At 47.9% G+C, this 26,768-nt stretch overlaps 1 protein-coding gene across 4 annotated transcripts in view; it reads right to left on the bottom strand.

Moving 5' to 3' along the window:
• Positions 1 to 26,768, bottom strand: part of MATN2 (matrilin 2) — a gene marked incomplete at its 3' end in the record, with an annotated part of 124,469 nt that overhangs the window by 39,623 nt on the left and 58,078 nt on the right. For all 4 annotated transcript variants that reach the window (XM_080646582.1, XM_080646583.1, XM_080646585.1 and 1 more), the window contains exons 4-5: positions 21,365 to 21,487; positions 4,161 to 4,283 (exon numbers count right to left, since the gene is read on the bottom strand). In XM_080646582.1, coding sequence (XP_080502708.1) covers positions 4,161 to 4,283; positions 21,365 to 21,487 — 246 coding nt within the window. The remainder of the gene's footprint in view (positions 1 to 4,160; positions 4,284 to 21,364; positions 21,488 to 26,768) is intronic.

The following is a 26,768-nucleotide window of genomic DNA, read 5'->3' as shown; positions in this document are numbered from 1 at the left end:
TTACTCCACACTTCAGATACCCAGGAAGTAGTGCTGGCAGTAGTAGTAGTAATGAATTGCCTCACTCTACTTTATGGATGAAAACACTGCAGAAGTTAAATGATTTCTGCAAAGACACATGACTAGCAATAGCAGGACTGGATGTGAGCCCAGGTCTTACTGTATTGAAGGTCCAGATGCCTTCAAAACAAACAAAACCACCACATAAACATTCAAAATGAGAAACAGACAGAAATGAATATTTCAGAAGAAATGGCTATCCGCTTCCTGACTGCGTCATGGATCTAACCTCTCCCCGTCGTACGAGTGCTGTTTTCTGCTCCCCTCTTGACATGTCCCTACTCAACCTCAGATTCACCTTGTAGAAAACTACTCCTTATCTTTTCTAAAAATCTGTTCCCATCACGTTTCCATCACGGTCGTCATCACTCAGAGTCATGGAAGCTCCAACTCAGCAGTCACTAGTGACTCTTCCCATCCCCCCCCCTTTATTTTTAGCATCTTCTTTCATCCTTAACTCCATCCCTCTCCAATCCTCCAGTCACTACTCAAACTCCGGCTCTTGTCCCCTCTCACCTGATCATGACCATAGACCATGGGGTGGGCAAACTTTTTGACTCGAGGGCCACAATGGGTTCTTAAACTGGACCGGAGGGCCGGAACAAAACCATGGATGGAGTGCTTGTGTGAACTAATATAAATTCAAAGTAAAGGAGCGGAGGGGAGCACAAGAGAACCCTCCGCTCTTTCGGCTCCGCAGGCCGGATAGAACAGCCGAACGGGCCGGATCCAGCCCGCGGGCCGTAGTTTGCCCACGGCTGCCATAGACTGCCATGGTCTTCCTATCCCTCACCATCTTCCTCCTGGAACCCATACTGCAGTTCACCACAAGGTTAAGTTTCCTAAGAGGAGGCTTTGCCTTTGTCACTCCCAAATTCAAGTCCTTCGGTAGTTCTTTCTCAGAGGGGAAGTCCATACTCTTTCCATGATTTTCAAAGCTCTGAACAGTCTGGTTTTCCTAGTATCCTAAACGTACTCTCCTACCTCACACCTGCAGGAATTTTCTGCTTCAACAGAGCTGGTATCCTCAACTGTGTAAGTCAAGCTTAGGAGCCTTAATTAGCACGATCATATAATTTATTGTCAATCTGGAACCCATATGAAAGTGAAAGGGCGTGCAACTGAGAACTGAACCAACAGGCACACAATGGGATCGTCCTGGGTTAGCTGGGATTTATGGTCACCATATTCTTAATGTTCCTTGCTCATCTACATACAGGCCCCCCTGGCCAGCTGCTGATGGGATTATTCTAGGGTCCCTCCCAGCCTTTGCTCTCCTCTCAATCTCCTCCTCTACGTCTGAGAGCTGGGAGTCTCCAATTTGACAAGCCCCTTCAGATTGACATTCTCGAGCTGGGCTGCCTGTGTAGCTTTCAATTTGGCCTTCTCCCCGTGAGTCTCTTCCTGACCCACCAGCTCAAGGCTTGCCCCTCCGAGCGCAGCCTCAGCCCCCAAACTTTGAGAGCACAACCACCTCCACACCATCACTGTCCTTTGTGTCTCCTCTTCCTTGGACATCTGTCCAATTGCTACCCTTCCTTCCTTCCTTGCCCAGATCTTCCCCACCCCAGCCATTCTGATGTCCCTTCTGTAGCCCTAGTACCTCTATCATTTGCTTTGGACTCAGCACAGCCCCACTGAGCAGGAACTGACCTTCTGAGAATTAGTTCAGTCTCTCTAACCAAGGCCACTGGCAACAAAGGTCTACTATCGCTTAATCATCCCACTCCTAGCCTCTAACACGTCTGGCTCTTGGTTGAGGAGGAGGATGACAGGAACACCTGATGGATGATAAGACCTGGGTCGCACGTGGTCCCTCCCCTTTTCCCTCCCTTCTGCTTGGACTGCCCCTCTGAGAAAAGGCAGACATTCTTAAATGCTGATAACATCTTAAATGCCACCTCTAATAAACACAGCCCACAACAGCTCCCTGGCAACCACGCATCTACTTTCATGCTTGCTGCTCTTCAATAAATGTCAAATTCCAGAAGTTATAGCATAATCCTCAGACACACAAAGGTTTTTTTTACTACAAGGGACAATTAGGCAATTATCTGGCAACACTCAGAGAACTGGGTTCCTCACTGCCCTCCAGTGGCCTTATTGCCCCTGTCCTATCTACTCTCTGCCCCAGCCTGTGGCCTCATTGCCCCCGTCCTATCTACTCACTGTCACCCTCACAGGCTCTGGCTCTCCCCGTCCCTCCCCTCCCCATCCTCTACCAGACACCCTCACCCTGTTTCCTGGTCTTATTCACCGTGGCCTGGTTTCCTTCTACCCTGTAGCAGCACCCAAAGCTTCTACTCATTTAACAACTGGTTAGGGAGAAAGATAGTGTGACCTCATTTTGTTAAACATTAACAAAAATGTCTTGAGGTGGATACTTATATGGGGCAAAGTCTGGTAAAAAATACGACAAACTATTAGTGATTTTCTCTAATCTGTTTAAGTTCCTCGACAGAAGTACGTTACTTGCATGATAAACATTAATGAAGCAAAAATCGTAAGAGTTGGTGTTTCCTATGTTGTCGTCTGTTTTGCCAGTGTTAGTGGATGTGGTGCCCTGCCACCTAGCGTGGTCGCCACCAGCGGATTAAGAAAAACATCAACTCTAACGCTCAGGGGACCAATTCAGCCCGGGGCCCTCTACTGAGGAGGCTTTCATCCCATCCGTTTGTAACAACAAACAAACCCCGGATGCTCATCCCTGCCCTGCAAAGAGCAGGCCATCACCTTTCCTTCGTGTTTTGTTGCTTTTTCCTTCCACATCCTTACCTAAGACCTAGGTACCTGGAAGATGTAAATTCCATGCGCAAAAAACAAAAACAAAAACAAAAATCGTTCATTGTTTTGTGGGGAGCAAGACACAACCATAGGATATGAATGAGAAAATGCAGGACTTAGAGTCAGAAAATGTAGGTTCCAGTTCTGATACCAGTGGAGTCCTTTTTCTTCCTTTCCTTCCAGATTTTCTGCCTCATACGTTTTCAGTTCACTTTATTCAATGCCTACTATTTGCCAGGCACTGTTTGTTCGTGGAAGGATGAGGCTGTGCGAGTTTAAAGGGCTTTGCAGACAAACTGGGAGGTGCCATGGGGGATTTGCCAGCTGCTCTGCAAGTGCTGGAGGGAACCAGTCTCCATCACTGAAGAAATCAGGTGTCACCCCACCTCTCCACCCTCTCACCCGGCTGTGGGATCGCCACATGGGACACTGCTCAACTGATTGCAAGTGCCACGCACTGCCCTTGACACCCCGTGGCTGGGGCTTCTGTTTGAGGCTACTTTTTGTTTTCCCGGGCCATGGTGGCTCATTACCCACGGCTGGGCTCCTGCACCTGGCAGTCGCCTGGCCTGCCCTGAGCCGCAGGTCTAGCACTTGGGCGGAAGGCTGCCCACGCCTTTGGGGTGCCACTCCGCAAGGCAGCACGCCACCGGGTGACCTTCACACACATGACACATGAGCTATGGCTAAGTCAGGCCATCCCAAACACCCACCCATGTTCACTGGATGCAAGTCCACCCAGTCCTTTCCAAGGGTTGCCGTAACAGATAACGATATCCTATATAATAAAAGGCTAATATGCAAATAGACCGAACGGTGGAACGACCAGTCACTATGACGCGCACTGACCACCAGGGGGCAGACACTCAACATAGGAACTGCCCCCTGGTGGTCAGTGCGCCACTCAGCCAGGAGCCGGGCTCACAGCTGGGGAGCGCAGTGCTCCCACCTCCAGGGCAGCGCTACGGATGTCCAACTGACGGCTTAGGCCCGCTCCCCAGAGTTGGACATCCCTCGAGGGCTGAGGGTCCCTCCCCCACCCCCACCCCCGCCGAGTGCATGAATTTTGTGCGCTGGGCCTCTAGTTTACACAGATTATCATAAACCTGCCTTTTGCTGAGCACCCGGAATGAGAAAAGGCCAACTTCAGGCATGAATGAAGTCTTTAAAGTTCCAATTCTAACCACGAGACCAGAGGACTGAGCACTTTGCTAAAACTCACAGGAGAGCGACTGGGTATGTGGGGGGGCCTCCCCCTCCTGCTTACTCTGCAGGCTAGCCCTTCCTCCTCACGCCAGGCTGCAGGGAATACTCACCCACACACCTTTTCCCGTCCTCGGCCAGGGAGTAGCCGCTGTAGCACTGGCAGACGAAGGAGCCCAGCAGGTTCACACAGAGCTGCTCACAGCCGTGGTCCTCGGCCGCGCACAGGTCCTGGACTGAGGCAAAGTCACAGCATTAGAACAGGTGAGGGCCACCCTCCGCACAGAGCATGCAACACGCGACCACGCAGCACGTGCTAAAATGACTTTGAAAACGCTGTAAGCATTGATATATGACCACAGGGGAAATTTGGAAAACAGAACAACTGATAAAAGAAAACCCACCTGTAAGTCCCCCTATGTACACATTTTTCCAAGTTGAAATTATTCACCTCTATTAAACGCATCGAGTAATTTTAAATTCACATCCGTTTTTATTCCCTGCATGCCACTGAAAACACTGCTCTGGAAACACTGTGAGCGGCTGTGAGGGCCGCGTTGCTCCTGTCTGCCTCCGGCTCCCTCCCTACCCTTTGAGAACCAAGGGCTTTGTACTCGGTCTCGGCAATTGACACGGAATAATCTGCCGCCGTCTTCAACATTTTGTAGAGGGAAGCTGAGAGGGCACAGAGGAAGGCCTGCTACTCCACCTAAAACACAGCAGGTCTAAGAGGGGCCCCTAACTCCCAACTCTGCTCCAGCCCTGTTGTTCACCCTTCTCCTCATTGCACGCGTCTACGAGAAGGAGCTCTGAAAATCCTCTTTGCCATGTATGTGTTCATCCCAGTGACAAATGAGGAAAATGGGAAGCCACAGGCGGTCCGGGAGGTAACAAGGTTTACCAGGGAGAAATGGATGTATGGTTATTAGTGGTCAGTCCTAGTTGGGTCAAATATTTATTACATGTCCACACAGCACTGACCCCTGGCTATTTATAAAACGCAATGTAAGGATGCACTGCAGGCCCTGCCCAGTGTGGCTCAGTTGGTTGAACATCATCTCCTGCACCAAAAGGTTGCCGGTTCAATTCCCGGTCAGGGCAAATGCCCAGGTTTCAGGCTCCATCCCCAGTAAGGGGGGTGCAGGAGGCAGCCGATCAATGTTTCTTTCTTATTGATGTTTCTATCTCTCGCTCCCACTCCCTTCCTCTCTCTCTTAAAAAATCAATAAAAGACATATACAAAAAAAGAATGCACTACAGGAGCGCATTTACTGCAGTGGAACGAGGACTATATCAGAGGGTGAAAGGTTGAAGGCATTTTCAGTCTATCACTGCTTCAGTCTCTCCTTTGCAGAAAAAGGCTGACATGATGCCATTATTTCCCAGCAAGGAGAATGACTTGGTTTCATAGCTAGGTCTTCCAGTAACTTCACCATTAAAGTTGGAGAGGGCGGGGGGCGGAAATCAAGATAATAAATGGATTGAATATATTAAAAATAATTTTCTTGGATTAATATGACAGCTATGAATTAACTAGAAAGTTTGATTAATGCCTGAATCCAATAGCTATACTTTAATGTAATTTCCTAGGTCTTTGAACTTTATAGTTTATTATGCTTTTAGATAAATATAAAACATCAAATTGATAAAAAGATAAAAGCTGATTAATTCATTACCTATTAAATGCATTATATAATTCTAAAAATAAAATCTACATCATAACATTAAAAGTGCTTAAGTCTAAGATCCCACAAATAACGATTCTGGTTATAAAATGTTAAAAGAATGTATTTTCATCCCAAATCAATAAAGTAGATTTTTAAAAATTCTAGATGCAAATTCCTTTATCTCAGAATAACTGTGCCTTAGATTTCCAACTGGAAAATCCAAGTGAGATTTCCAATATAAGGAAAATACCAGTAACCAAAAAAACCTTCAGCTCATGCAAAAATTATTAAAGAATAACAAAATCTACAGTTAGTTCCAAGCCTAGGCCAGAGACCTAAGAAAAACCGGAATTAGAGGATACTCTTCCTTTATTCAATCAATAAAGCCCTTACTTTGTCCCAGGCACTGGGGATACAGGGGTGAACCAAGCAGACAAAGGGGTTCCCGCAGTCACCAGCTTGTGTTCTAGGGGTTAGTAACAGGAAGCTCTAGGAGGTGTGTTCCTGACGGAAAGAACAGCACGTGCAAAGGTCCCGAGGTAGAACAAACTAGCCCATGTGAGGGCCGGAAAGGCCAGAGTGGCCATCAGATGCACCCTGGATAACTAAAAGACAAGATAGAACGTGTCAGACACCCACACGAGAGATGCTGACAATGCAGTAGCAGTTCAGGAAGGGGGTTATTGCCCCCAGTCAAGAGTGGATCCGACCCAGCTGACAGGGAAGCGTGAGAGTAGAGAAAGGGAAGTGGCCGAGGGACCAGTGTGAGTAACTGCAGAAACGGAGGACAGCAGGACAGGCATGGGCGTCGAACTTCACTCGCAAGTCCAGGGAAGTAACAGGAGGGAGGACCTGGAGGACAGCCGACCCCAGATGGCAGAGGGCTTGGCCACAGGCTGGGTACTCTCAACTCCTCCCGGCAGGCTGTGGGGGTGACTCTAGGTCAATTCCTTTAGAAAGACACCTCTCGGAGTATCACAGTTCCTCTCCGCTCCTGAACCTAAAGGACTTCCAGCAGAGCGAAATGAAGAGTGCTGCCTTGCTGGGAAACAGCTGCAGTTTTCTGAATCTCAGGCTGAAGGGCCTTGGCTGGCTGCACATGGATGGGGAAATTAACCTCTTGAAATGAGGCCCTTCAACTGTTCTTCAGAGCCTTGGCCTCGCCCACCAGCGGTTAGCACAGCCCTGTGCGTTCCCTCTTGGCACGGATCGCAGTGGCCTTGCACAGCCAAGTCTTCACTGTGTCTCCCTCTGAGTGCCCTGATCGGGATGGGATGGGGTGGGGTGGGATGGGATGGGATGGGATGGGATGGGGTGGGGTGGGATGGGATGGGATGGGATGGGATGGGATGGGATGGGATGGGATGGGATGGGATGGGATGGGATGGGATGGGGTGGGGTGGGGTGGGATGGGGTGGGATGGGATGGGATGGGATGGGAGCTTCCCTGCACAAAGGCTCGGTGGCTGGGAAATGGTACTCAGCACACTGCAGCAACCAACCCCCTAAACCCCAAGCCCATCTTTAGAGGTGGGGATAGGCGTTCCTCGCCTGGGTCCCCACACCTTCTCTGCTCCAGCCGCTGCTCTGCCCGGCTCTCTGTGTCCAGTGGGAACCTGCCTCACAGTGGTTAGGGAGGAGCGGTGGGAGCACGGGTGACTGAGGCTCTTATTTATAAGGATCTGTTTTCACATTTCCTAACAAGAGCTTATGACAAGAACTTTCATAACAAAGAAAAAAAAATCAACACATTACAAAAGAACCCCTTTGAATTAGCATTTCAAAAACAATGAACCAGGACCTTGAAGCAATGACCTCTTTTCCAAAAGTCTTTCCCCTCCGAGGGGTAGTTAGAGGCAGTGAAATGCTTATTCCTTTCAGGACGGGACTGGGCACCCACCTTCGAATAATTGAACCTTCTGGCCCAAAGTCCTCAATCCTCCAAGAAGAAGGTGCCCTGACCCAGAAGTCAGTCTCCCCTTTATTAACTCCATTTATTAACTAAGACTGCCAGCCTCCATTTCCTTCTTTTAAAATATATATATATATATATATATATATATATATATATATATATATATAATTTTTTTTTTTTTTTTTTATTGATTACAGAGAGGAAGGGACAGGGAGAGATAGAAACATCAATGGTGAGAGAGAATCATTGACCGACTGCCTCCTGCGCGCCCCACACTGGGGATCGAGCCTGCAACCCGGGCATGTGCCCTGACGGGGAATCGAACCCTGACCTCCTGGTACATAGGTCGACGCTCAACCACTGAGCCATGCGGGCTGGGCTCAGTTTCCTTCTTTAAACAAATCTCAGAATCACTGCAGTCCTTGGTCCCCTCGGACACTCCGTGAGGGTGCTAAGGGTGGTAGGAACAGAAGGATGGTGGCTCAGATTTCAGAAGGACAGTCCCACAAACAGCAAGCCTGCCCGTTGGCTTCATGGCTGTGGCCTTTCATGCTGTTTCCAAGAGGCTGGGGATTTATAGCCACTAGAGATCTGTCCTGTCCCGAGGGAAGCCATGGGATAAAATTAATTAAACAAAGACAACGGAATAAATACAGACTAGGTCCTGACAAAACAGCTGTTGTTTTTTTGGCAGCAGTCACTTCCATTTGAAACAAATACAGATTTTTTTTTTCCTTTGGATGATTCCTTATGCTTTTGAAAAACAGCACTTCTTTTTCTCACAGCCTGGGAGGGTTTCACTGAAGGGTGATAAAACCATGGGGGCGGCAGGAGCACTGGATTCGGAGCTGCCATTACCATTCCAGATCTTCTTTACCTGAGGACCCCCCCACTCATAGCTCACGACGTCAGTCCAATGTCACCTCCTCCAGGCAGCCTTCCCAGGTTGGCTGGGCGCCTTCCTCTGACTCCCTGGCACCATACACGTGGCTCTGCTCTTGCTCCCCTGCATTTTCCTCAGGGTATTTGGAAGGACCTGGTCACAGCTGCCTGCTCCACCGGCACATGAGCTTGGTCTGCCTCAGTTTGGATTCCCCAGAGCCTAGTTCTGTGTCCTCGTGCATGTAGTTGGTGCTCCATATGTGTTCATCTGCTGAATGAACAGTGGCCAAGGTCCAGGCCGCTGCCTCCCCACTCTCAGATGTTCCTCAAGTCCTAAAAATACTCTCCTCCATCAGAAGCGGGGTCATGGGAAGATGAGAGAGAAGGGAACAGCACTCCTCTCTCTCCTCATCTCAAGCAAGAGAGCACTCAGCGCACAATGACATCTGGGAACCAGCCCCCAGCTGCAGACACCAGAAGAATGATCGGGACAGCTAAGGACCCGCTGCCTCACTGTCTGCGGCATCCCCAGGACCTAGCACAGTGCCTGGCACATTGCAGGTGTTCAACAGGTACTTGTGAACGGACAAATGAACCCACATCCATGCAACACAAACACGGTTGACCGGCGATCCTCCCTCGCTAGTCTCACCTAGGCCGTAAACTCAGAGACTAACATGATGTCTACTCTTTCCTCAGGCTGCTGAGTAATACCATGCGCGTCATACAATAGGTGCTTAATAGACATTTGTTGATCTGACTTGACAGCCACCAGTCTATTAGAGGTCCACGCCCCCACACAGTTTCTCTAACCACAATTATAATTTAACACAATTTGCAATTGATTATTTAATGTCTCTTTCCCCTATCATATGAGGCCGTGCTTGCTTTGTCCAGCCTAAAGCTCAATATCTAGCATGGTGTCTGACATATGGTCAATTTTTAAAAATATGGGGTGAGCCTCCCAAAATGTATACATGCTTTAACAGCTGATAGCTCAATTTTGAAAATGAAATATATTTTCATAAACACTGCCTTTACACTGAAGCACGGTGGTCCCTCCTTTGGGAAACTGCTGTTTGAAGCTGCTGTTTGAACTACTCTGTTATTCTTAGACAGTCTCTTATTCTGTAGGTCAACTCTGTTATTTTTAGATAGTCTCTTATTCTGTAAAATATAACCTGTTTTTTAGCTTGAATAATAGAAAAGATAAACTTACCTGTCTGACCTTGCAAGCTAGCCATCTAACATAAGGGGCTGATACGCTGATACTAATGTCAGGTGTCTGTATAGATATGATATGTACTCAAGATTACAGGTGTCTGTATAGATATGATATGTACTCAAGGTTACAGGTGTCTGTATACATGTGATATGTACTCAAGGTTACAGGTGTCTGTATACATGTGATATGTACTCAAGGTTACAAGTTGTCTGTAAAAATAACTTACACAAGGACCTGAAAAGATATAAAAAGAGAATTCCTCCTCCTTTGGGTGTTCAGAATTTGACAGAAGTATTCTGCTCTGAACCTGCGTGCAATAAACGACTCCTAATTAATTGGCTTGTTAAGGCATCTTGTATCTAGCTCGCTGATTTGCCATACAACAACACTTATTCAAAGTGTGTGTGTACATGTTTGGGGGACACCCTATATATCTGAATGACTGCCTGAATTAGTCAAATTTGTTCAAACTGCTAGAAAAACAACAGTGAATAAAACAGATTTAAAACATCCATCGCTCGATCCCTGTCCCCAGGGAGCCAGTGCTGTATAGGAGCCAGTTCCTACCAACTCACACACCGGACTGCACACCTCTTCCAACTCCACAGTCATCAAGGCCAAGTGCATTTCTTGAAATCAGCTGCGGTGGCAGTATTTACACCACAGGAATTGGTGAACATTACAAATCAGAGCCTTTCCCCCTGGAGATCTAATTGTTAAACGTTACCAGCACGTCACTGAGAGGAGCCAGGCATAAACAAAAGCAACAGGTAAAAACATATATTGTGTTAGATGCTCTAGGTGCTGCAGAAAAAAATTAACAGGAAAAGGGAGTTGGGAGTGTGGAGAGAAAGGAGCTTCTGTTTTAAATAGTGTGGTCAGAAGGTGACCTCACCGGAGAGATTATTTTATACACGGACCTGAAGGAGGCAATATGAAAAAGTAGGGACTTGAATCTTGCAGGAGGAGATAGATAAAGGGAAGTTATGTTTCCTTAGAAAGGGGGGTGAGGGGAGTAAGGTGATCAGATCAAGTGAAAGAATATTGCCTCTGGAGCCAAATCTGGCTGCAGCTGGGTGATTTCTATAAGATTTAATTTCCACAGAGGTTAAATAATTAAGTGGCGAGAACATCTTATTGCAGATGGTAGGTACTCAGCAGACATTAGCCTCCTTTCTTTCTTAGACTGGGGTAAAGAAAGGTCTTGGTGGTGTGGGCCAAGTTAAGCATGGAGGAGAGGTGAACCCCACCCACATGTTGCCTACATCACAATTCTCGTTAGTGTGCCTTTGTTGGCTGCCTATGAAAACCCTACACATGGGCCTCAGATTCCGACTCCTTTAAATAATGTCATGTATCTTTGGCCAAGTTTTGGTTTGTGCGTTCTATTCTGAATTGATCTGATACAGCAAAGTAGGAAATGTTGAGTTTTATCAAAGTAGGAAATGTTCAGTTTTGTAACAAAAGATCTCACCAAACTCAAGCAATGCCTTGCCAGAGAGCAATCCTTAGCGCTAGCTGAGAGTCAGCAAAGTGTGCTTGTTTCTCTTAGTTCCTGGAGACTTTTAGGAGGGATGCTAATGGTGTCTGCTCAGTCCTCCCGGTGAAATCAATCAGTGAGGATTTGACAACTCAGAGTCCAAAGCTGTGCGTGTCCCCCAGCGTCTCGCACGCACCGTAGATTTCAGTGCTTCCTTCATTTGTGATCTCGAAACCCTGGCCTGGTGCCTGGGCCCAGAGAACTTGGACAACTTTCATCTGGTCACACTGGACCCGGAGCACGGGACAAAGACTGTGGCTGCTGTGGCTGACGTCATCCTGGGTGAAACCCGAGGGCTTTTACTGACGTTCAGAATTTTAGGCAAGCCCCATGGCATACTGTTGACATCAGTGACAATGTAATCTCTCCTTTGGAGTGAAAGCAAAATGAACACCCTTAAAGACATGCTCCTGCTGTTTATTTACACTAAGATGTAAACATCAAAACTGATCAACCACACAACGGAGGAGAGAAGAGGATTATTAGGGCTACTAAAGGCCCGATGCACAAAATTCATGCAAGAGTAGGCCTTCCTTCCCCCGGCTGCCAGCACCGGCTTCCCTCCAGCACCAGGGACCCGGGCTTCCCTCGCAGCCCTGGCTTCATCCGGAAGGTCGTCTGGAAGGATGTCTGGAAGGACATCCGGTCTAATTAGCATATTACGCTTTTATTATTATAGATTTCACTCGGGTGAAAACCAGTGGGATCTCCACCTGCTCAAACGCAAAAGCTCATCAGAGTTACGGCTCCACAAACACAGGCAAAACCCAATCTGCGTGTGGGGGCTGGTTCCCTTCTTTTATCATGTCTGAAAGCACGACTCTTACTTTGACAGCTGCAGCTGGATTTAAAGACCTTCGACAGTCACTGTGAGTCATCAGCCTTGCGCTTCTAGGCCGGGAGAAGCAAAACAAGCCCTGTCCAGAGAAAAGCCACCTGTCCGCCAGGCACACGCCAGCTGTGCTCACGCCCTTCTCCCCCCCCCCCCCCCCCGCGGTTTCATTCGTTTTCCACCAATTCACCTGCATGCTATCAAGATTTCAGTTTTCTTTCGAGAATGGAAAAGAAGGGGGGACCCACAAAATAAAGCCTTACAATGTAAGTAAATCTGATTGAATTCAGTTGATCAAAATAATAAACGCGAGCGAATAACGCCGTACTCTCGTAGAGAGCTTTGCAATGTGCAAAGGGCTGCCACATCATCACATCCTTAGTATAAACCTCCTACTGGTGGGATCTCCCAGGGGGAGATCTACTTTAAAACATTTAGGTTAATGGTTTCCAAACCTGAGCTTACCTCAGAATCCCCTAGAGCAGTGGTCGGCAAACTCATTAGTCAACAGAGCGGCAAACCGCGGCTCGCGAGCCGCAGTTTGCCGACCACTGCCCTAGAGGGCCTGTTAAAACACACATCCCTGCCCCATCGGTGTGGCTCAGTGGCTGAGCATGTACCTATGAACCAGGAGGTCACGGTTCAGTTCCCAGTCAGGGCATATGCCCGGCTGCAGGCTCCATCCCCAGTAGGGGGCGTGCAGAAGGCAGCCAATCAGTGATTCTCATCATTGATGTTTCTATCTCTCTCTCCCTCTCTCTTTCCCTCTGAAATCAATAAAATAAAATAAAACACATTTCTAAGCCTCACTCTGAGTCTAGGGTAGGGCCTGGGAATTTGAATTTTCAATAGGTTTCCCCACAAAGTTCAAGCTGCTGTCGTGGGACCCAACTTTGAGAACCATTTGAAACTAAGAAATCACAGAAGCTCTGCAAGGTTCAAACTCACTTCTCCCTGCCGTGTAATAATTCTTTCACAGCTGGGATTTCTCCGCTCATGTTTAGTCAATTCGGTTCTCCCACGGGGCCCTACTCATCCAGATTACCCTCCCCCCACTTTCAAACCCTGCTCTCTGCACGCAGTGATATCCCAGTGCTGGCCCCGCAGCTCGGCTAAGCAGGAGCCCCATGACTGACTCTCTCCACTCAGCAGGTCTCTGTTTCTGCTCGGGCGGTCTCAGCTGCTTACTCTGAGGCTGTGTGCTCCACACTCTGCTGTGGGCTGCCCCAAAGCTCAGGCCCTGACCTTCCCTTTCTCCCTCCAACACTCATCCATTGGCAGGGTCAGTTAGCACCACCCTGCACATCCAGGGTGGTGCTAGGCATTTCCGTGAACTCTGATCCTCCACCTCCGGCTGCGCCCAACCACTTGTGTGGGCTCTTTCCCGCAGTCACTGGTTTTCTCTCAAAACCAGGTTTCCTCTCTGAAGTTGTCCCCCATCGTATGTCATAAACTCCTCCCTGGAGCAGAGATTATTGCTGTGGTCTCCTAATTAATTCTATGGGTATAAGAAACATGTGCACTGAATTGACTGAACTGATTAGAATTGCAACCTAATTGCATATTTCCTATTTTGCTCCCCATGTGGGCAGCACAAGGGAAGCCAAGATCTGAGTATTTCTTGGGTCTTGAACATGTAAGAGAAACACTGATTTTTCTCCTGCCCCTACCCCCATAAGGATGCCTGGCTCATAGAAGAGTCAGTAAGTATTGGAGGAATAAATGAATGGATGGATGTGACACTGTTGTAATTAGCTAGTTATTAATAACTAGAGGCCCAATGCATGAAATTTGTGCAAGAGTAGGCCTTCCTTCCCCCAGCTGCCGGCACCGGCTTCCCTCTGGCACTTGTGACCGGGGCTTCCCTCTGGCCACCAGCAGGCACCTGGGACCCAGGCTTCCCTCACAGCCCCAGCTTCATCCGGAAGGTTATCTGGAAGGATGTCCGGTCTAATTAGCATATTACACTTTTATTATTATAGATAGAAAAGGAGCAAAGGGGAGGCCAGACATAGGCATGTCATTTGGGCAGCTTTACCAGGAAGCTGCAATTTCACACTCCCCAGGACACCACTGACCCATCCCCTGCAAATCACTGGGGGATGGGGTCCAATAAAGGAGATAGATATGCCCAGTGAAGTTGGGGTGACTAGGGAAGGTTCCTGTCAGTCACACCTGGGAACAGAGATCATTGGCCAGAATGGGCATGGCCACTGCAAGCCCATGAAAATTTGTGAATACATAATCCCCCAAATGAAGGAATTCTCTTAGTCCTTGGCTCTTGTTCCTGCTGCCTTGCATTCACCTGTATTTCCTCCACAGCCATGTGGCCCTATGGACCCCACATGCAGTGGACTGATGGGCTGCAGTGCGGAACCCAAGCTAAACTAGCCTGATGCTGAATGGGACTGTCCCAACATGGAATGGAAACTCTGGACACTGACTCCGAATGTGGCTCTAGTGAAACCATGGGGCTATGTGCTAATAAAATCTTGTATTAGTATTTATTAATTAATATATTACTTATTTGTATTACAATTATAAACCTACTAGAGGCCCGGTGCATGAAATTTGTGCATGGGGGGTGTCCCTCAGCCCAGACTGTACCTTCTCCAATCTGGGACCCCTCGAGGGATGTCCGACTGCCGTTTAGGCCCAATCCCACCACTGCCCGTTTAGGCCCGATCCCAGTAGGGCAGTCAGACATCCCTCTCACAATCCAGGACTGCTGGCTCCCAACTGCTCGCCTGCCTGCCTTCCTGATTGCCCCTAACTGCTTCTGCCTGCCAGTCTGATCACCCCTAACCACTCCACTGCCAGCCTGATTGATGCCTAACTGCTCCCCTGCCAGCCTGTTTGCCCCTAACTGCCCTCCCCTGCAGGCCTGGTCCCCCCCAACTGCTCTCCCCTGCAGGCCTGGGTCCCCCCCAACTGCCCTTCCCTGCAGGCCTGATCGCCCCCAACTTGCCTCCTCTGTCAGCCTGGTCACCCCTAACTGCCCTCCCCTGCAGGCTTGATCACCCCCATCTGCCTTCCCTTGCAGGCCTGGTCCCTCCCAACTGCCCTCCCCTGCTGGCCATCTTGTGGCAGCCATATTTGACCACATAGGAGCAGCCATCTTGTGTGTTGGAGTGACAGTCAATTTGCATATTGCTCTTTTATTAGATAGGATAAAGGCCTGGTACATGGGTGGGGGCCAGCTGGTTTGCCCTGAAGGGTGTCCCAGATCAGTGTGGGGGTTCCCTTGGGGCGTAGGGTGGCCTGGGCAAGGGCCTGTGGTGGTTTGCAGGCTGGCCACACCCCCCGGTGACCCAAGTGGAGGCCCTGGTATGTGGGATTTATTTATCTTCTATAATTGAAACTTTGTAGCCTTGAGTGGAGGCCTGGGCCCGCCAGGGCAGGCGGAAAGCTTGGCTTCCTCCATTGCCTGGGAAACACAAGCCTCCTCCTCGCTCTGTGGCCACAACCATCTTTGTTGGGGTTAATTTGCATACTCGCCCCTGATTGGCTGGTGGGCGTGACTTGTGGGTGTAGCAGAGTGACGGTTAATTTGCATATTACATATTACTCTTTTATTAGATAGGCTTTTTTCTGCCCCTATATCTTACTGCTAAACTCAATTTACTAAAATATGGTTTTACCCTTGATACCGTTGGAATTCAGTTTAGAATCAGATCATTAATTTGTTTGGGTTTACATTCCTTCCCTCATCCCCCCCCAATGCCTCAAACAAACTATTCCAGTAGGCAGTGTGGTCTAGCTAGCATCTCCCAGACAACAAGCTCTGAATTTTTCTTCTTTAACTTGCTAGGAAAAAATCCCTCCACAATGCCTTTCCTGATTGTTCTATCACTCTTTCTCTGATGTCTTGTAGCCTTTTGTCTCAGCACTACTTACCTTCCCAAAACACCATGTTCTGAATATCTATACATAATATATTAGCATATATATTAGCTTTATTGAGTTATAAATGACATACAATAAAATGCACATATTTAAAGCATACAATTTAATAAATTTGACATATCAACATATCACCATAACCAAGATAATGACATATCCATCATCCTAAACCCTCCAAATTCTCCCCTGCCTCTTGGGAATCCCTCCTCCTGCCCTGGCCCCAGGCAACCACTTTCTAAAGTTGGCATTTTCTGAAGTTTTATATAAATGGAATCTTTTTATTTCACTATTGTATCAGTTAGAACCTCCAGGACAGTGTCAAGTAGAAGTAATGAGAGTGGACATACTGCCTTGTTCCTTACTTTAGGAGGAAAGCATTTAGTCAGACTCAAGCACACTCTTGGGTATGATATTGACTATAGGCTTTTTCACAGATGCCTTTCATTAGGTTGAGGAATTTCCCCTTTATTCCTAGTTTCTGAAAGTTTTTATAATGAATGAATGTTGGGTATTATCCAATGTTTTTTCCCTGCATATATTGAAATAATCATGTCTTTTTTAAAATCTGTTAATATGGTTAATTATATTGCTTGGGGTTTTTTAGACTTGATTATATATTGATTCTATTTGCTAAGTTCTTAAGAATTTCTACATCTAAATTGATGAGGAATGTTTGTTATAGCTTTCTTATTTTAATAATGTGACTGTTTTTCTAGCTCAAGCCCCTTGATTAAACTGTAATAAAAAAGCTATTAAATCACGTAACTATCTTGGGAAAAATAATGTCAGGGACATATCTGAAGAATGAAAGCAATAAAATACATTTAGTATGGTTCTTAAGAGAGAAAAATATGTGAAAGTTGGACAAGGAGGTTTATGTTTTTTTTGCCAAGTGAAGTTTTCTAAATGTTGCATTGTCATTATTCTTCCAGATAGATTAAATATTCTAGAAGGAGGGAAAGGAAAGAAAAATTCCTTGTTTAAAAAAAAAAAAGAAAGAAAAGGAAACAAGATAAAATTCTTTCTTACTAGTGGGAATTCAAGGGGAAGGGAATGATGGGGAAACAGAGGTGTGACGACAGGCACATTTCATGAGGGTTTCCCCAGCCCCTTTTTTGGGGGGAAGGGAAAGAGAAAAACTTCTACTGAGCCCTATGAGCTAGGCATTATGCTAACACTTTCGCATATACCTCATAGGATGGTATTGGATGGGGAAGACTTTTTGGAGAACAGAAGAGTCCACAGTGTTGACCTCCACTTATTTCAAGTTGCTCATATGGACAGAGGTTTGAAGGTAAGATTATTACATGTGCTTGACCTACTCTTCGAATGGAAGGGCACATTTTGAGCCACTGGCCAACTGGTGCCAGAAAAAGAGTTATCTGGACAATGAAGAGACCCAACACCAAGTCACTTCCCCTGTGCCAGGGCTGACCAGCAGACCCCGAGCGACGGATGAATGATTACTCTGACACACATTTCTGTGAAAGAGAGGGCTAAGGGACTGCCTGGCTAAAGGAACCAGACAGCCCCGTTTGCCTGCCTCCTTAGGCTTTTATTGTAACAACTTGAACTAAAATTAACTATTAGATACTATCAGCAGGGTAAGTATCCTTGAGAAGACATAAGCATCTGCAGTGTCCTTTAAGCAAGGACGTCTAAAGACTAAACATAAAGATTCCAGCAAAACACCTGGGGGCTCAGACTTGTTTGGAAAAGTCAAGGCAGGGTCTGCCACCTTTGGCAAGGTCCCCCCTTGAGGCCTCCGACCTTTCCGAGATTCCTCTTTACAGACTTTCCAACCAAGTCCCATGCTTCCCCACAGCCCTGAAGAAGAGAAAATTTAATGGGGAGGTAGATAATACTCTTCCAAAATGAAAGGGCTTTCTCTTTTTATTTGGTAAAGGAAATACACTTTTTAGTATATGGCTTCAGATGGCAGAGATCCGATCAAGGGTAGGAATTACGGGGAGTAGGATTTCAGTTCAACCACTGATCCAGGCTGGAGGGGGAAGCAGGTGCTTTGCAAGGACCTGGTGTCCCAGGAAGCAGGGGTGGTGGACATGCCCATCTGGGGCACCAGGAGGAAGCACAATTCCTGGGTTATGTCGGGGAGGGAGCTAAAAGGCTGACAGCCAAGGTCCATTTCCACTTGAAGAACCTATGAATAAGCTGTGTCTTCCTCCTCTCTCCACAGAGTATGAATGAAAAATGGCAGATATGGTGTGTGTGTGCGCGTGCGTGCGTGTGTGTGTTTGAAGGCAGTCACCTAGGAGTCACTGTCACAATCATTATGTACAATGACATATCACAGCAGCTGGTAGTTGTCTTGTGAGGAGGGGAGAGGTGACAATCATTTGACTGTTAGTCCTGGTGAATTCGTTCTGAATTTCCCCTGGGATCAGTGAGCCTTTGAACCTGCCTGTTTCCTGGGGTTGGAGGAGATTCTCTGGTTTGTGAGGTTACTCTGCTGCCATATGGGGGCCCTCAAGGATCATGGGACAGTGTCCATGGTGATTAAGAGCTAGGACTATGGAGTCACACATGGCAGGATTTTTATTCTGGTTTGGTCACATTAAGAGCCACGTGACCTCGAGTAAATTGAGAATGATAACACCTACTCTAAGAGCTGCAGTGAGCATTAAGTGAGATAACAATATAAAGCATGGAGGAGGGCCCTGGCATGTGGTGAACACTGAGAAGAGGCTACAGTCAGGCTGACGGTGCACAGCACACTGAGCTGGGCAAGGGCTGCCATCGCCTCTGGTGGCAATAACCTTGATGGTTTACCTGATTTACTCTCGTGCGAGAATGTGAGCTCTGAGCGAGCAGAGGCATTGCTGGCTTATTCACTGTCTTATTTCCAGCAATTTGCACGCTGCCCGGAACATCTTACTCCTGGCCAGGCCCACTGAGTCCCTCTCGGTGCTGGCAGGGACTGGTCCCCACAAGCAGCTCATAAACAGAGTTCAGGTAGGGCCCAGCCTCCCCTTGGCACAGCTTTTCACTATCTATCGACCAAAACCATGGACTAACATGGGCTCCTCAATGAGACAGGTCTTCATTTGTCAACACCCTTCCCATTTTATGGGTGAGGAAGTTGAGTCAAGGAGTTTAAATAACAGCTCAGGGTGAGAGAGCCACAACCCAGGAGTGATAACATCAGGATTCGAACCCAGGTCTGTGGACTATAAAGGCCCTATCCTTTCCGCAAGGCCACTGGTATACCAATTTCAGGCAGGCAAGCGATATGGAGTTATTATCTTTTTCTGAGAGAGTGAGAACTGCTCTTTCTGATTGTACATATTAGTCTGGTACTAAGCTGAGGCAAAGACAGCTGAAGTGCTTCAGAGCGACTGGAGGGCTGGGTCAGATGGGCCGGCTCAGCCCTGGCTCCAGCTCCATCCCTTCTCTCTCTTCCCTCCTGTCCCCTCTTCCCTTGCTGCTGGACACCAGTGACTTTCAAAGTGGGGCAGCAATCTATGTCAGAAGTTCATGGACAGTACAAAGTCCTGGGCCCCATGCCAGATCTGCTGACTCTGAATCCCTGGGGTGAGGCCCAGAGGTCAGCTCCAGTAGTTACTGAAGCTTGAACCACTACCCTGGGTTCACATCCTTCCACCCCCCCGCCCCCAGGCCTCCTTGCCCCTCCATCAGTCTGTCTGAAGCCCAGCAGCTTCTGCTTCATTATTTTTGCAGCCACAGTTCTGCACAGGAGGAAGCCGAGGCCAGACCAGCACTGTGGGGGACCCTGGGGCCTCACGGCTTGAGGTCGGAAAGCCTGGTGGGTGGGGAAGGCCTTGCTCAGAACAACAGGGGAGACAGTTCTATTTTTATTTGCTGGCCTCAAAGTCCTCTGGCTTCACTAAGCCAGCCCACAGACAATGGACATGGGCAGACGCCCAGACCCCAGCAGGTCACGGGGCAGGAGACAAGGACAGGAACCTCTGTGCTCCTAAGAGGAAAGGCAGGAAGGGAGTTAGCAAGGAGGCGGGTGGCTGAGCCTTCTGTGAAGAAGCTTCTCCGGGGGCCGGTTGGTGGGGTGGGGAGAAAGGTTCCTGAAGAGGCTGGGGCAGGAGGGGGAGGAGTACCGGGAGAGGATGGAGCGTGTCTAAAAAGCTGTTTAGGTGGTTTGCTAAGCAGCGAGCGAGGTGACCTTTCCCGGACTCCCCCATTGTCCAGTAACCCTACCAAACCCCTGAGTCTTCGGTGTGAGTAGTTTGTGATGTGGAAACAGGAAGGGTCGGAGGTTCCAGTGGGTCAGGAAGAGTCAGGCTGCTCTCAACACCCCGGGATCCGAGGGTCTGAGAGGAGCGAGGACACAGAGGCCTGGGCTCCACAGCCACGGAGCCGGAGCCGAGGAGGCAGGCAGGTGTTCCCTAATCTCGGGGGGTCGGCGGTGAGGCTGCCAACCTCTCTCAGCCCCAGCACTGAAAAGTCAGAAGACGAAAGGGAAATGCGGTTTGGCTCTATAAATGCCATACTAATTACAGCCATTTGTGCAAACTGCTCCCATGAATGCTCCATTGCTGACCATGGGTATCATCACAGTTATGCACTGGCTAGCCGAGTTCTACTGGCCGCCGTGTGGGCCCGTCTTCCTCGTGTCTGCCTTGCTCCGGCAGCCTGGTTGTCTTGACTAATGCAGTGGCTTTGTTTACAACTGGAAAAAGACAAAGGTACGCGCACAACACTCGGCATCTGAGTAACTCTCTCCTCCGAGGGGTGGGTGACCTCGTGCTAGCTCCAAGGTCAGGTCTGCCTAGTTTGGGGGCATGGCCAAAAAAGAATGTGGATTCCATTAACACATATCTGTTTGCCCTTTTCTCTTTAGGAGCCTATAAAGTGTCCTTCACCAAAGCAAGTAGATCCCGGTACACATCTAAAGCAGAACTTGAATATTCATTCCCAGCCCATGTACTAACTCAGCCTAAGTCCCCGCTTCCGAGGAGAGACCAAAATATGGAAACAGCTCCTCAGAGAACAGTTAATAGAGGCAGGAGATGGAAAGGCTCATTAGCAGTTCTCCCCAAAGAACAGCTCAGAAGTAAAAGACACCAGCTCATGAATTCAATGCGGCTGTCTCTGAGAAGGTGCCTCCAACCATCTTCCACACTCTTCCTGATGGCCTACTATGTGCTCGACTCTGGCCTAGGCACTATGATGGCAGAGTGGGGGTGGGGGGTGGAGGTAAACACAAAATATATGAATTACAAGACCTGGTTTCTATTGTTGGGGAGGCAATGACTTGGCTGGGTGACGGGCCACAGATGAATTAAATGGGCCCAGATAAAGGAAGAGGGAGCGGGAGAGAAGGGGAGGACAGTGTGGATGCACCAGCCAAGCAATCTTACTTCTGCAAGTTGTCTGATCCACGTTGAGGATGTATCCTTGTTTGCACCTGCAGACGTACGAGCCAGGGGTGTTGATGCAGAAGTGGGCACAGTTATGCTCCAGGAGGCTGCACATGTGGGCCACTGGAAAGAAACACACAGCAAGTTAAGGCAATGATGACGCTTCTCTAACTTCACGTACCTTGCCAACATCTACACTAATAAAAGAATAAGATGCAAATTGACCGTACCTTCACGACGCCCACCAGCCAATCAGGAGTATGCAAATCAACCCAACAAAGATGGCGGGTTAATTTGCATAAACAGGCGCAGAGCAGCCAGGGGCAGGATGCAGGCGTTCCACACCGCCCCAGCTGCTCCCGGCCTCCGGGCAGCGTGGGAAGGTGGAAAGACGGCTCCGGGCCTCAGCAAAAAGGTGGCTCTGGCCAGAGTGAAGGCGGTGCCAGCAGTCAGCGGAAGGAAGGCCCGTTCTTGCACGAATCTTTGTGCATCGGGCCTCTAGTTTATTCATAACCTACTCTGGGGCAGAGAGAGCAGGGACCAAAGAGAAACAACCTTTGGTCCCCACCCTCACAGGGGTTTAGAGCCTCTGGTCAGATGAGACAGTTCTAGATAAAGGACCATGGAGGGCTAAAGGGAAATGATGTTAGGATAAGCCATATAAAATTGCCAATATCCAACTAAAACCAGGTCTAAATGACCAACAAAAGGAGAAATGTTCTGGTTCAATTAATAATACCTGACTGGTGGGTAGGAAGATCAGAAAGCCTACTTGCTGATACCTGAGGGGGCTTTGGCGAATGTGTGGGTTTCAGTAAGCAGCAATGGAGTTGGAGGAAAAGCTATTCATTAAGTGAGAAGAATCAACAGTTTTGCCCTGAGCAGTGGTTAGTGCATCGCCCTGCACACGGAAGAGCCGCAGGTTTGATTTCTGGTCAAGGGCATGTACCTGGGTTGTAGGTTTGATCCCAAGCCCCAGTAGGGGTGCATGTAGCAGGCACCCAATTGATGTGTCTCTCTACCACTGATGTTTCTCTCTCTTTCTCTCCCCCTCCCTCCCTTCCACTCTCTCTAAAAAAATAAATAAAAAATCAATGGTAAAAATATCCTCGGGTGAGTATTAACAACAACCAAAAAAGAATCAACAGTTTCTCAGAATCATAAGTCCCAAGAGTAGTGTAATATTTTAATATGCAAAAGTGTTATGCTGAATTTTGAGAGTAAAATAATGCATTCATATGTTCCATGTTTCATAAGCTTTATGTCTCATTTAAAAATATTTCTGCAATTAGTTTCTGAAGTACCTCAGCTTTCAGATATATCGCTTCTTGCATAAATCTGTCTGAAGCTCATAAAAATTCTTATTTTTTAAATATTTTTATTTATTACTTTACTCAAAATGATGCAACTTGAACATATTTAAAACTTACCAACATCAGTATAAACAAGTTATGCAAGTGTTCTCAAAAACAAGAAAGATGACCATATGTAGAAATATATTTATAGAAGCCAAAATGAAAGAGGCTTTCAAAAGCTAAGAACAATCCCATTAATCCATTGCTTAGAAAAACTCAGCTACCAATGAAAGCGATGGTATAACTTAGGTATATGTCTCCTTACTTCTAAGTAAGAAACATGGTGAGCACTATATGAACTAGGGCAGTAACACTTACTTATTTCATAACAATATGATTTAGAATGATCATTCTGAGTTGATGACTATAAGCTCCTAAGATACAAATAAGACACGGGTGACGTTAGGAAAGTTCATAAATTAAATACAATCAATCATTTTTACTTTGGTGTGAAATAAATATCTGTTTTTGTGACCATGGGCAACTTTAGTAATCTCTTTGTATAACATGGAGATGATAATAGCACCTACCTCATAAGGGCCTTGTAACTGTTAAAATAATCAATAATAAAGTGCTTAGGACAGTGCCCAGTATGTGGGGAATGAGTGTGTAGACGAGTTAACTGTTACGCAGCAAAGGACAGGCATGATGGCCGTCTGTTTTATTTTATATACATGGGTTTATCCTATATATGTTGATCCTCAACTTGGTTTTCACTGAACATTACTCACGGAGTCTAGCTATGCTAATATATACCATTCTTCACAGAACCTAAGATGCACCCCCATTTCAGAGTTGTTAAAATGTGAGGACACATACAGTTGATACTCATTATTTGCGGATTCTGTATTTGGGAATTCACCTCCTTGCTAAAATGTATTTGTAACCCTACAGACAATACTCACAGTGCTTTCACAGTCCTTCGAGGACATGCTCAGCGCGAGGGAACATCTGAGTCGCCTGATGCGCGTGCTGCCAGCTGGGGTTGATCGAGGCACAGCTCGGCTTTGAGTTCCTGCTCTCAGGGTGTAAGCAAGTGTCCTTTTCAAGGTCTACTTAGTGCCATGGCTTTGGCATCTTTGTGCTCTTTGCAGGTGTTTTGCTGTGGAAGGCGGCCCCGAGCGTAGTGCTGGGGTTTGCTGAGTGCTAGTGAAGTGTGTCGTGTCCCAAGTGCAAGAGGCTGTGATGCCATTTATGGAGAAAATGTGCATCAGATAAATTTCATTCAGGCATGAGTAATAGTGCTGTGGGCTCTGAGGTCAAAGCTAATGAATCAACAATAGGTGTTAAATAAAGTCTTTAAACAAAAAACACACATAAAACAAGGTTATGTATTAATCAGGTGACAAACATGTGACCAGAGTCTCGCAGGAACCTGTTTCGCATCTAGGAGCAATGAACCAGTATTCGCTAATTGTGTTTACCGTTACTTTTATAGAACACTAGAGGCCCGGTGCACGAAATTTGTGCATGGGGGGGGGTGTCCCCTCAGCCCAGCCTGTACCCTCTCCAATCAGGGACATCCCTCTCACAATCTGGGACCACTGGCTCCTAACTGCTCACCTGCCTGCCAGCCTGATCACCCCTAACTGCCCCCCCGTGCCAGCCTGATCACCCTTAACCACCTCTGCCTGCTGGCCTGATCACCCCTAACTGCCCAACCTGCTGGCCTGGTTGCCCCCAACTACCCCCCTCTGCCAGCCTGGTTGCCCCTCACTGCCCCCGCTGCCAGCTTGATAGCCCCCAACTGCCCCCCCTGCCGACCTGGTCGCCCCTCACTGCTCCCCTCTGCTGGCCTGGTCGCTCCACACAGCTTGCTGTTCAATCGTTTGGTCATCCCTCACTAACCCCCCTGCTGGCCTGGTCGTCCCACTCAGCCTGCTGTTTGGTCGTTACTATGAGGGCGTCATGACCAATTTGCATATTACCCTTTTATTAGTATAGATAATTGCTGAGAATAATGAGAATCAACTATATATCTTACATGTGATCAAATACATTAACTCTAGTTTATTCCTTTCAATTGCTTTACCCATTGGTCATATGACTCATTGTACTTGGCCACTTCCCCATCAGTCAACATTTGAGCAGGTCCCAAATTTTTGCTTTTGCAATCGTGTGATGAACATTCCCAAACACACCTCCTCAGATACACGTGCAACTGTTTCTCCTGGACTGCATCCTAGTTTGATGGATACAGCAGATTGCCTTGCAAGGTGGCTCTCACCAGCAATGCCTGAGAGTATGTCCAACCCCCTCCAAACCTCAGCACTCGGCAAGATCAACTCCAAGTTTTTGACAGAATTGTGAGGGGGAAATCATCATCCTGTTTTTAATGTGCATTTGCTTCGCACCTGGAGAGCTCTCTTCTTTTACTACTGCCGGAGTCAAGTTACCCACGGGCAAAAGGGCATTCCTGATGAACCCTCAGCATGTCACTGTTTTCCTTTATAATGAAGGAGGTCTAAAGTCTAGGAAACCAGCTACACAGCACGTAGAACTGGTGCAAGGCCTGGCTGGTGTGGCTCAGTGGTTGGCCACCGTGCTGTGCACTGGGAGGTCACTGGTTCAGTTTCTGGTCAGGGCACATGCCCAGTTTCGGCTCGATCCCCAGGGGGGAGACGTGCAGGGGGTGCAGCCGATCCTTATTTCTCTCTCACTGATGTTTCTATCTCTCCCTTCTCCCTCTCCCTTCCTCTCTCTCTAAAACTCAACAAAAAACATTAAAAATAAAAAAGAATGGGTGCAAGGCCCAAGTGATGAGCCCAGTGCCCGTCTTCCCACGGGGACCTGGCAGATAAAAAAGGAAGACAGACAGGAGATGTGGGGCAGAGAAAGTACCTGTGGGAGCAGACAGCACACTGGTCAAGCGGACGGCTCCTGGAAACAGACCAGCGCTCAGCTTCGCCACTGACTGTGCGTGGCCTTGCCAGAATTACTTAATTTCTCTAAACTCCACTTCCTTCACCTGTCAGATGGGGAAATTAAAAGACTCCTGCATAGTTTTAGAGTGACAGCGTGTTACTGAGGTTTGTTTGGGCTGTGCACCATATAAGACACTGGAACCAGGAGGCCGTCGCTCGGTGTAATGGGAAAAGCACTGGACTAGAAGCCAGATTTTGTGTTCCAGCTCCCCTCTACCCCAAACAAAGGAGGGAGTTCGGGTAAGTTGGGTAGCTCCTTTTTCTTTATTTCTTTTTTTTTTAAATATATTTTATTGATTTTTTACAGAGAGGAAGAGAGAGGGATAGAGAGTCAGAAACATCGATGAGAGAGACACATCGATCAGCTGCCTCCTGCACGCCCCCTACTGGGGATGTGCCTGCAACCCAGGTACATGCCCTTGACCCGAATCGAACCTGGGACCCTTCAGTCCGCAGGCCGACGCTCTATCCACTGAGCCAAACCGGTCAGGGCTTTCTTTATTTCTTTACCTGTAGCCTAAAGGCATGAGCAGTGTCTAGGGACCCTCAGTATATGCACCGAAATTGTTTCATCTGCATAGCACCCCCTTTTTCTAGAAACTGCCCTTCTCACTCCAAATGCATGGTAACTGTGGGAGCTGCTGTGTGGGTCTGAGGCAGCCCCTCTCCTGGCCGCCGCTGGGTGGGACAGGGTTTGACCATCCAAATCCTTTCTTGGCATTTAGGAACTAGAACTGAGAAAAAGGGGGCTTAAACCCAAGGCAAGTACGTCTGGGGGGCTGATATGCTCTGTGTCCATGGACCACAGGAGCCCATGGGGCAGCAGAGGGAAGAGATGGAGAGAAGGCAGGGCTGTCATTACTCTTCTCCATAATTCCATGAGTAATATAATGCAATCCCTCCTTTCTCAACCTAGTTCAAGTTGAATTTCTACTAATTTCAACCAAAAGAGTCCCAAACATTTTTACTAAGGTAGGATAAGAAGTTTCCATCGGTAAAACTCTCCGGGTGAGTGTGCAGGGAGTCCACGAGCATCCGGCCCTGATGCCTGGCTCTCCCGTGGGCGGGGCCTTTGCGACATGACTGGCAGGGACCTGCCAGCCCTGCCTCCTCCCCTGGCCTGCA

Source organism: Plecotus auritus (genome assembly GCF_963455305.1).
Source record: "Plecotus auritus genome assembly, chromosome: 11".
Lineage (NCBI taxonomy): Eukaryota > Metazoa > Chordata > Mammalia > Chiroptera > Vespertilionidae > Plecotus > Plecotus auritus.
This window is presented reverse-complemented; position numbering and strand designations above follow the sequence as displayed.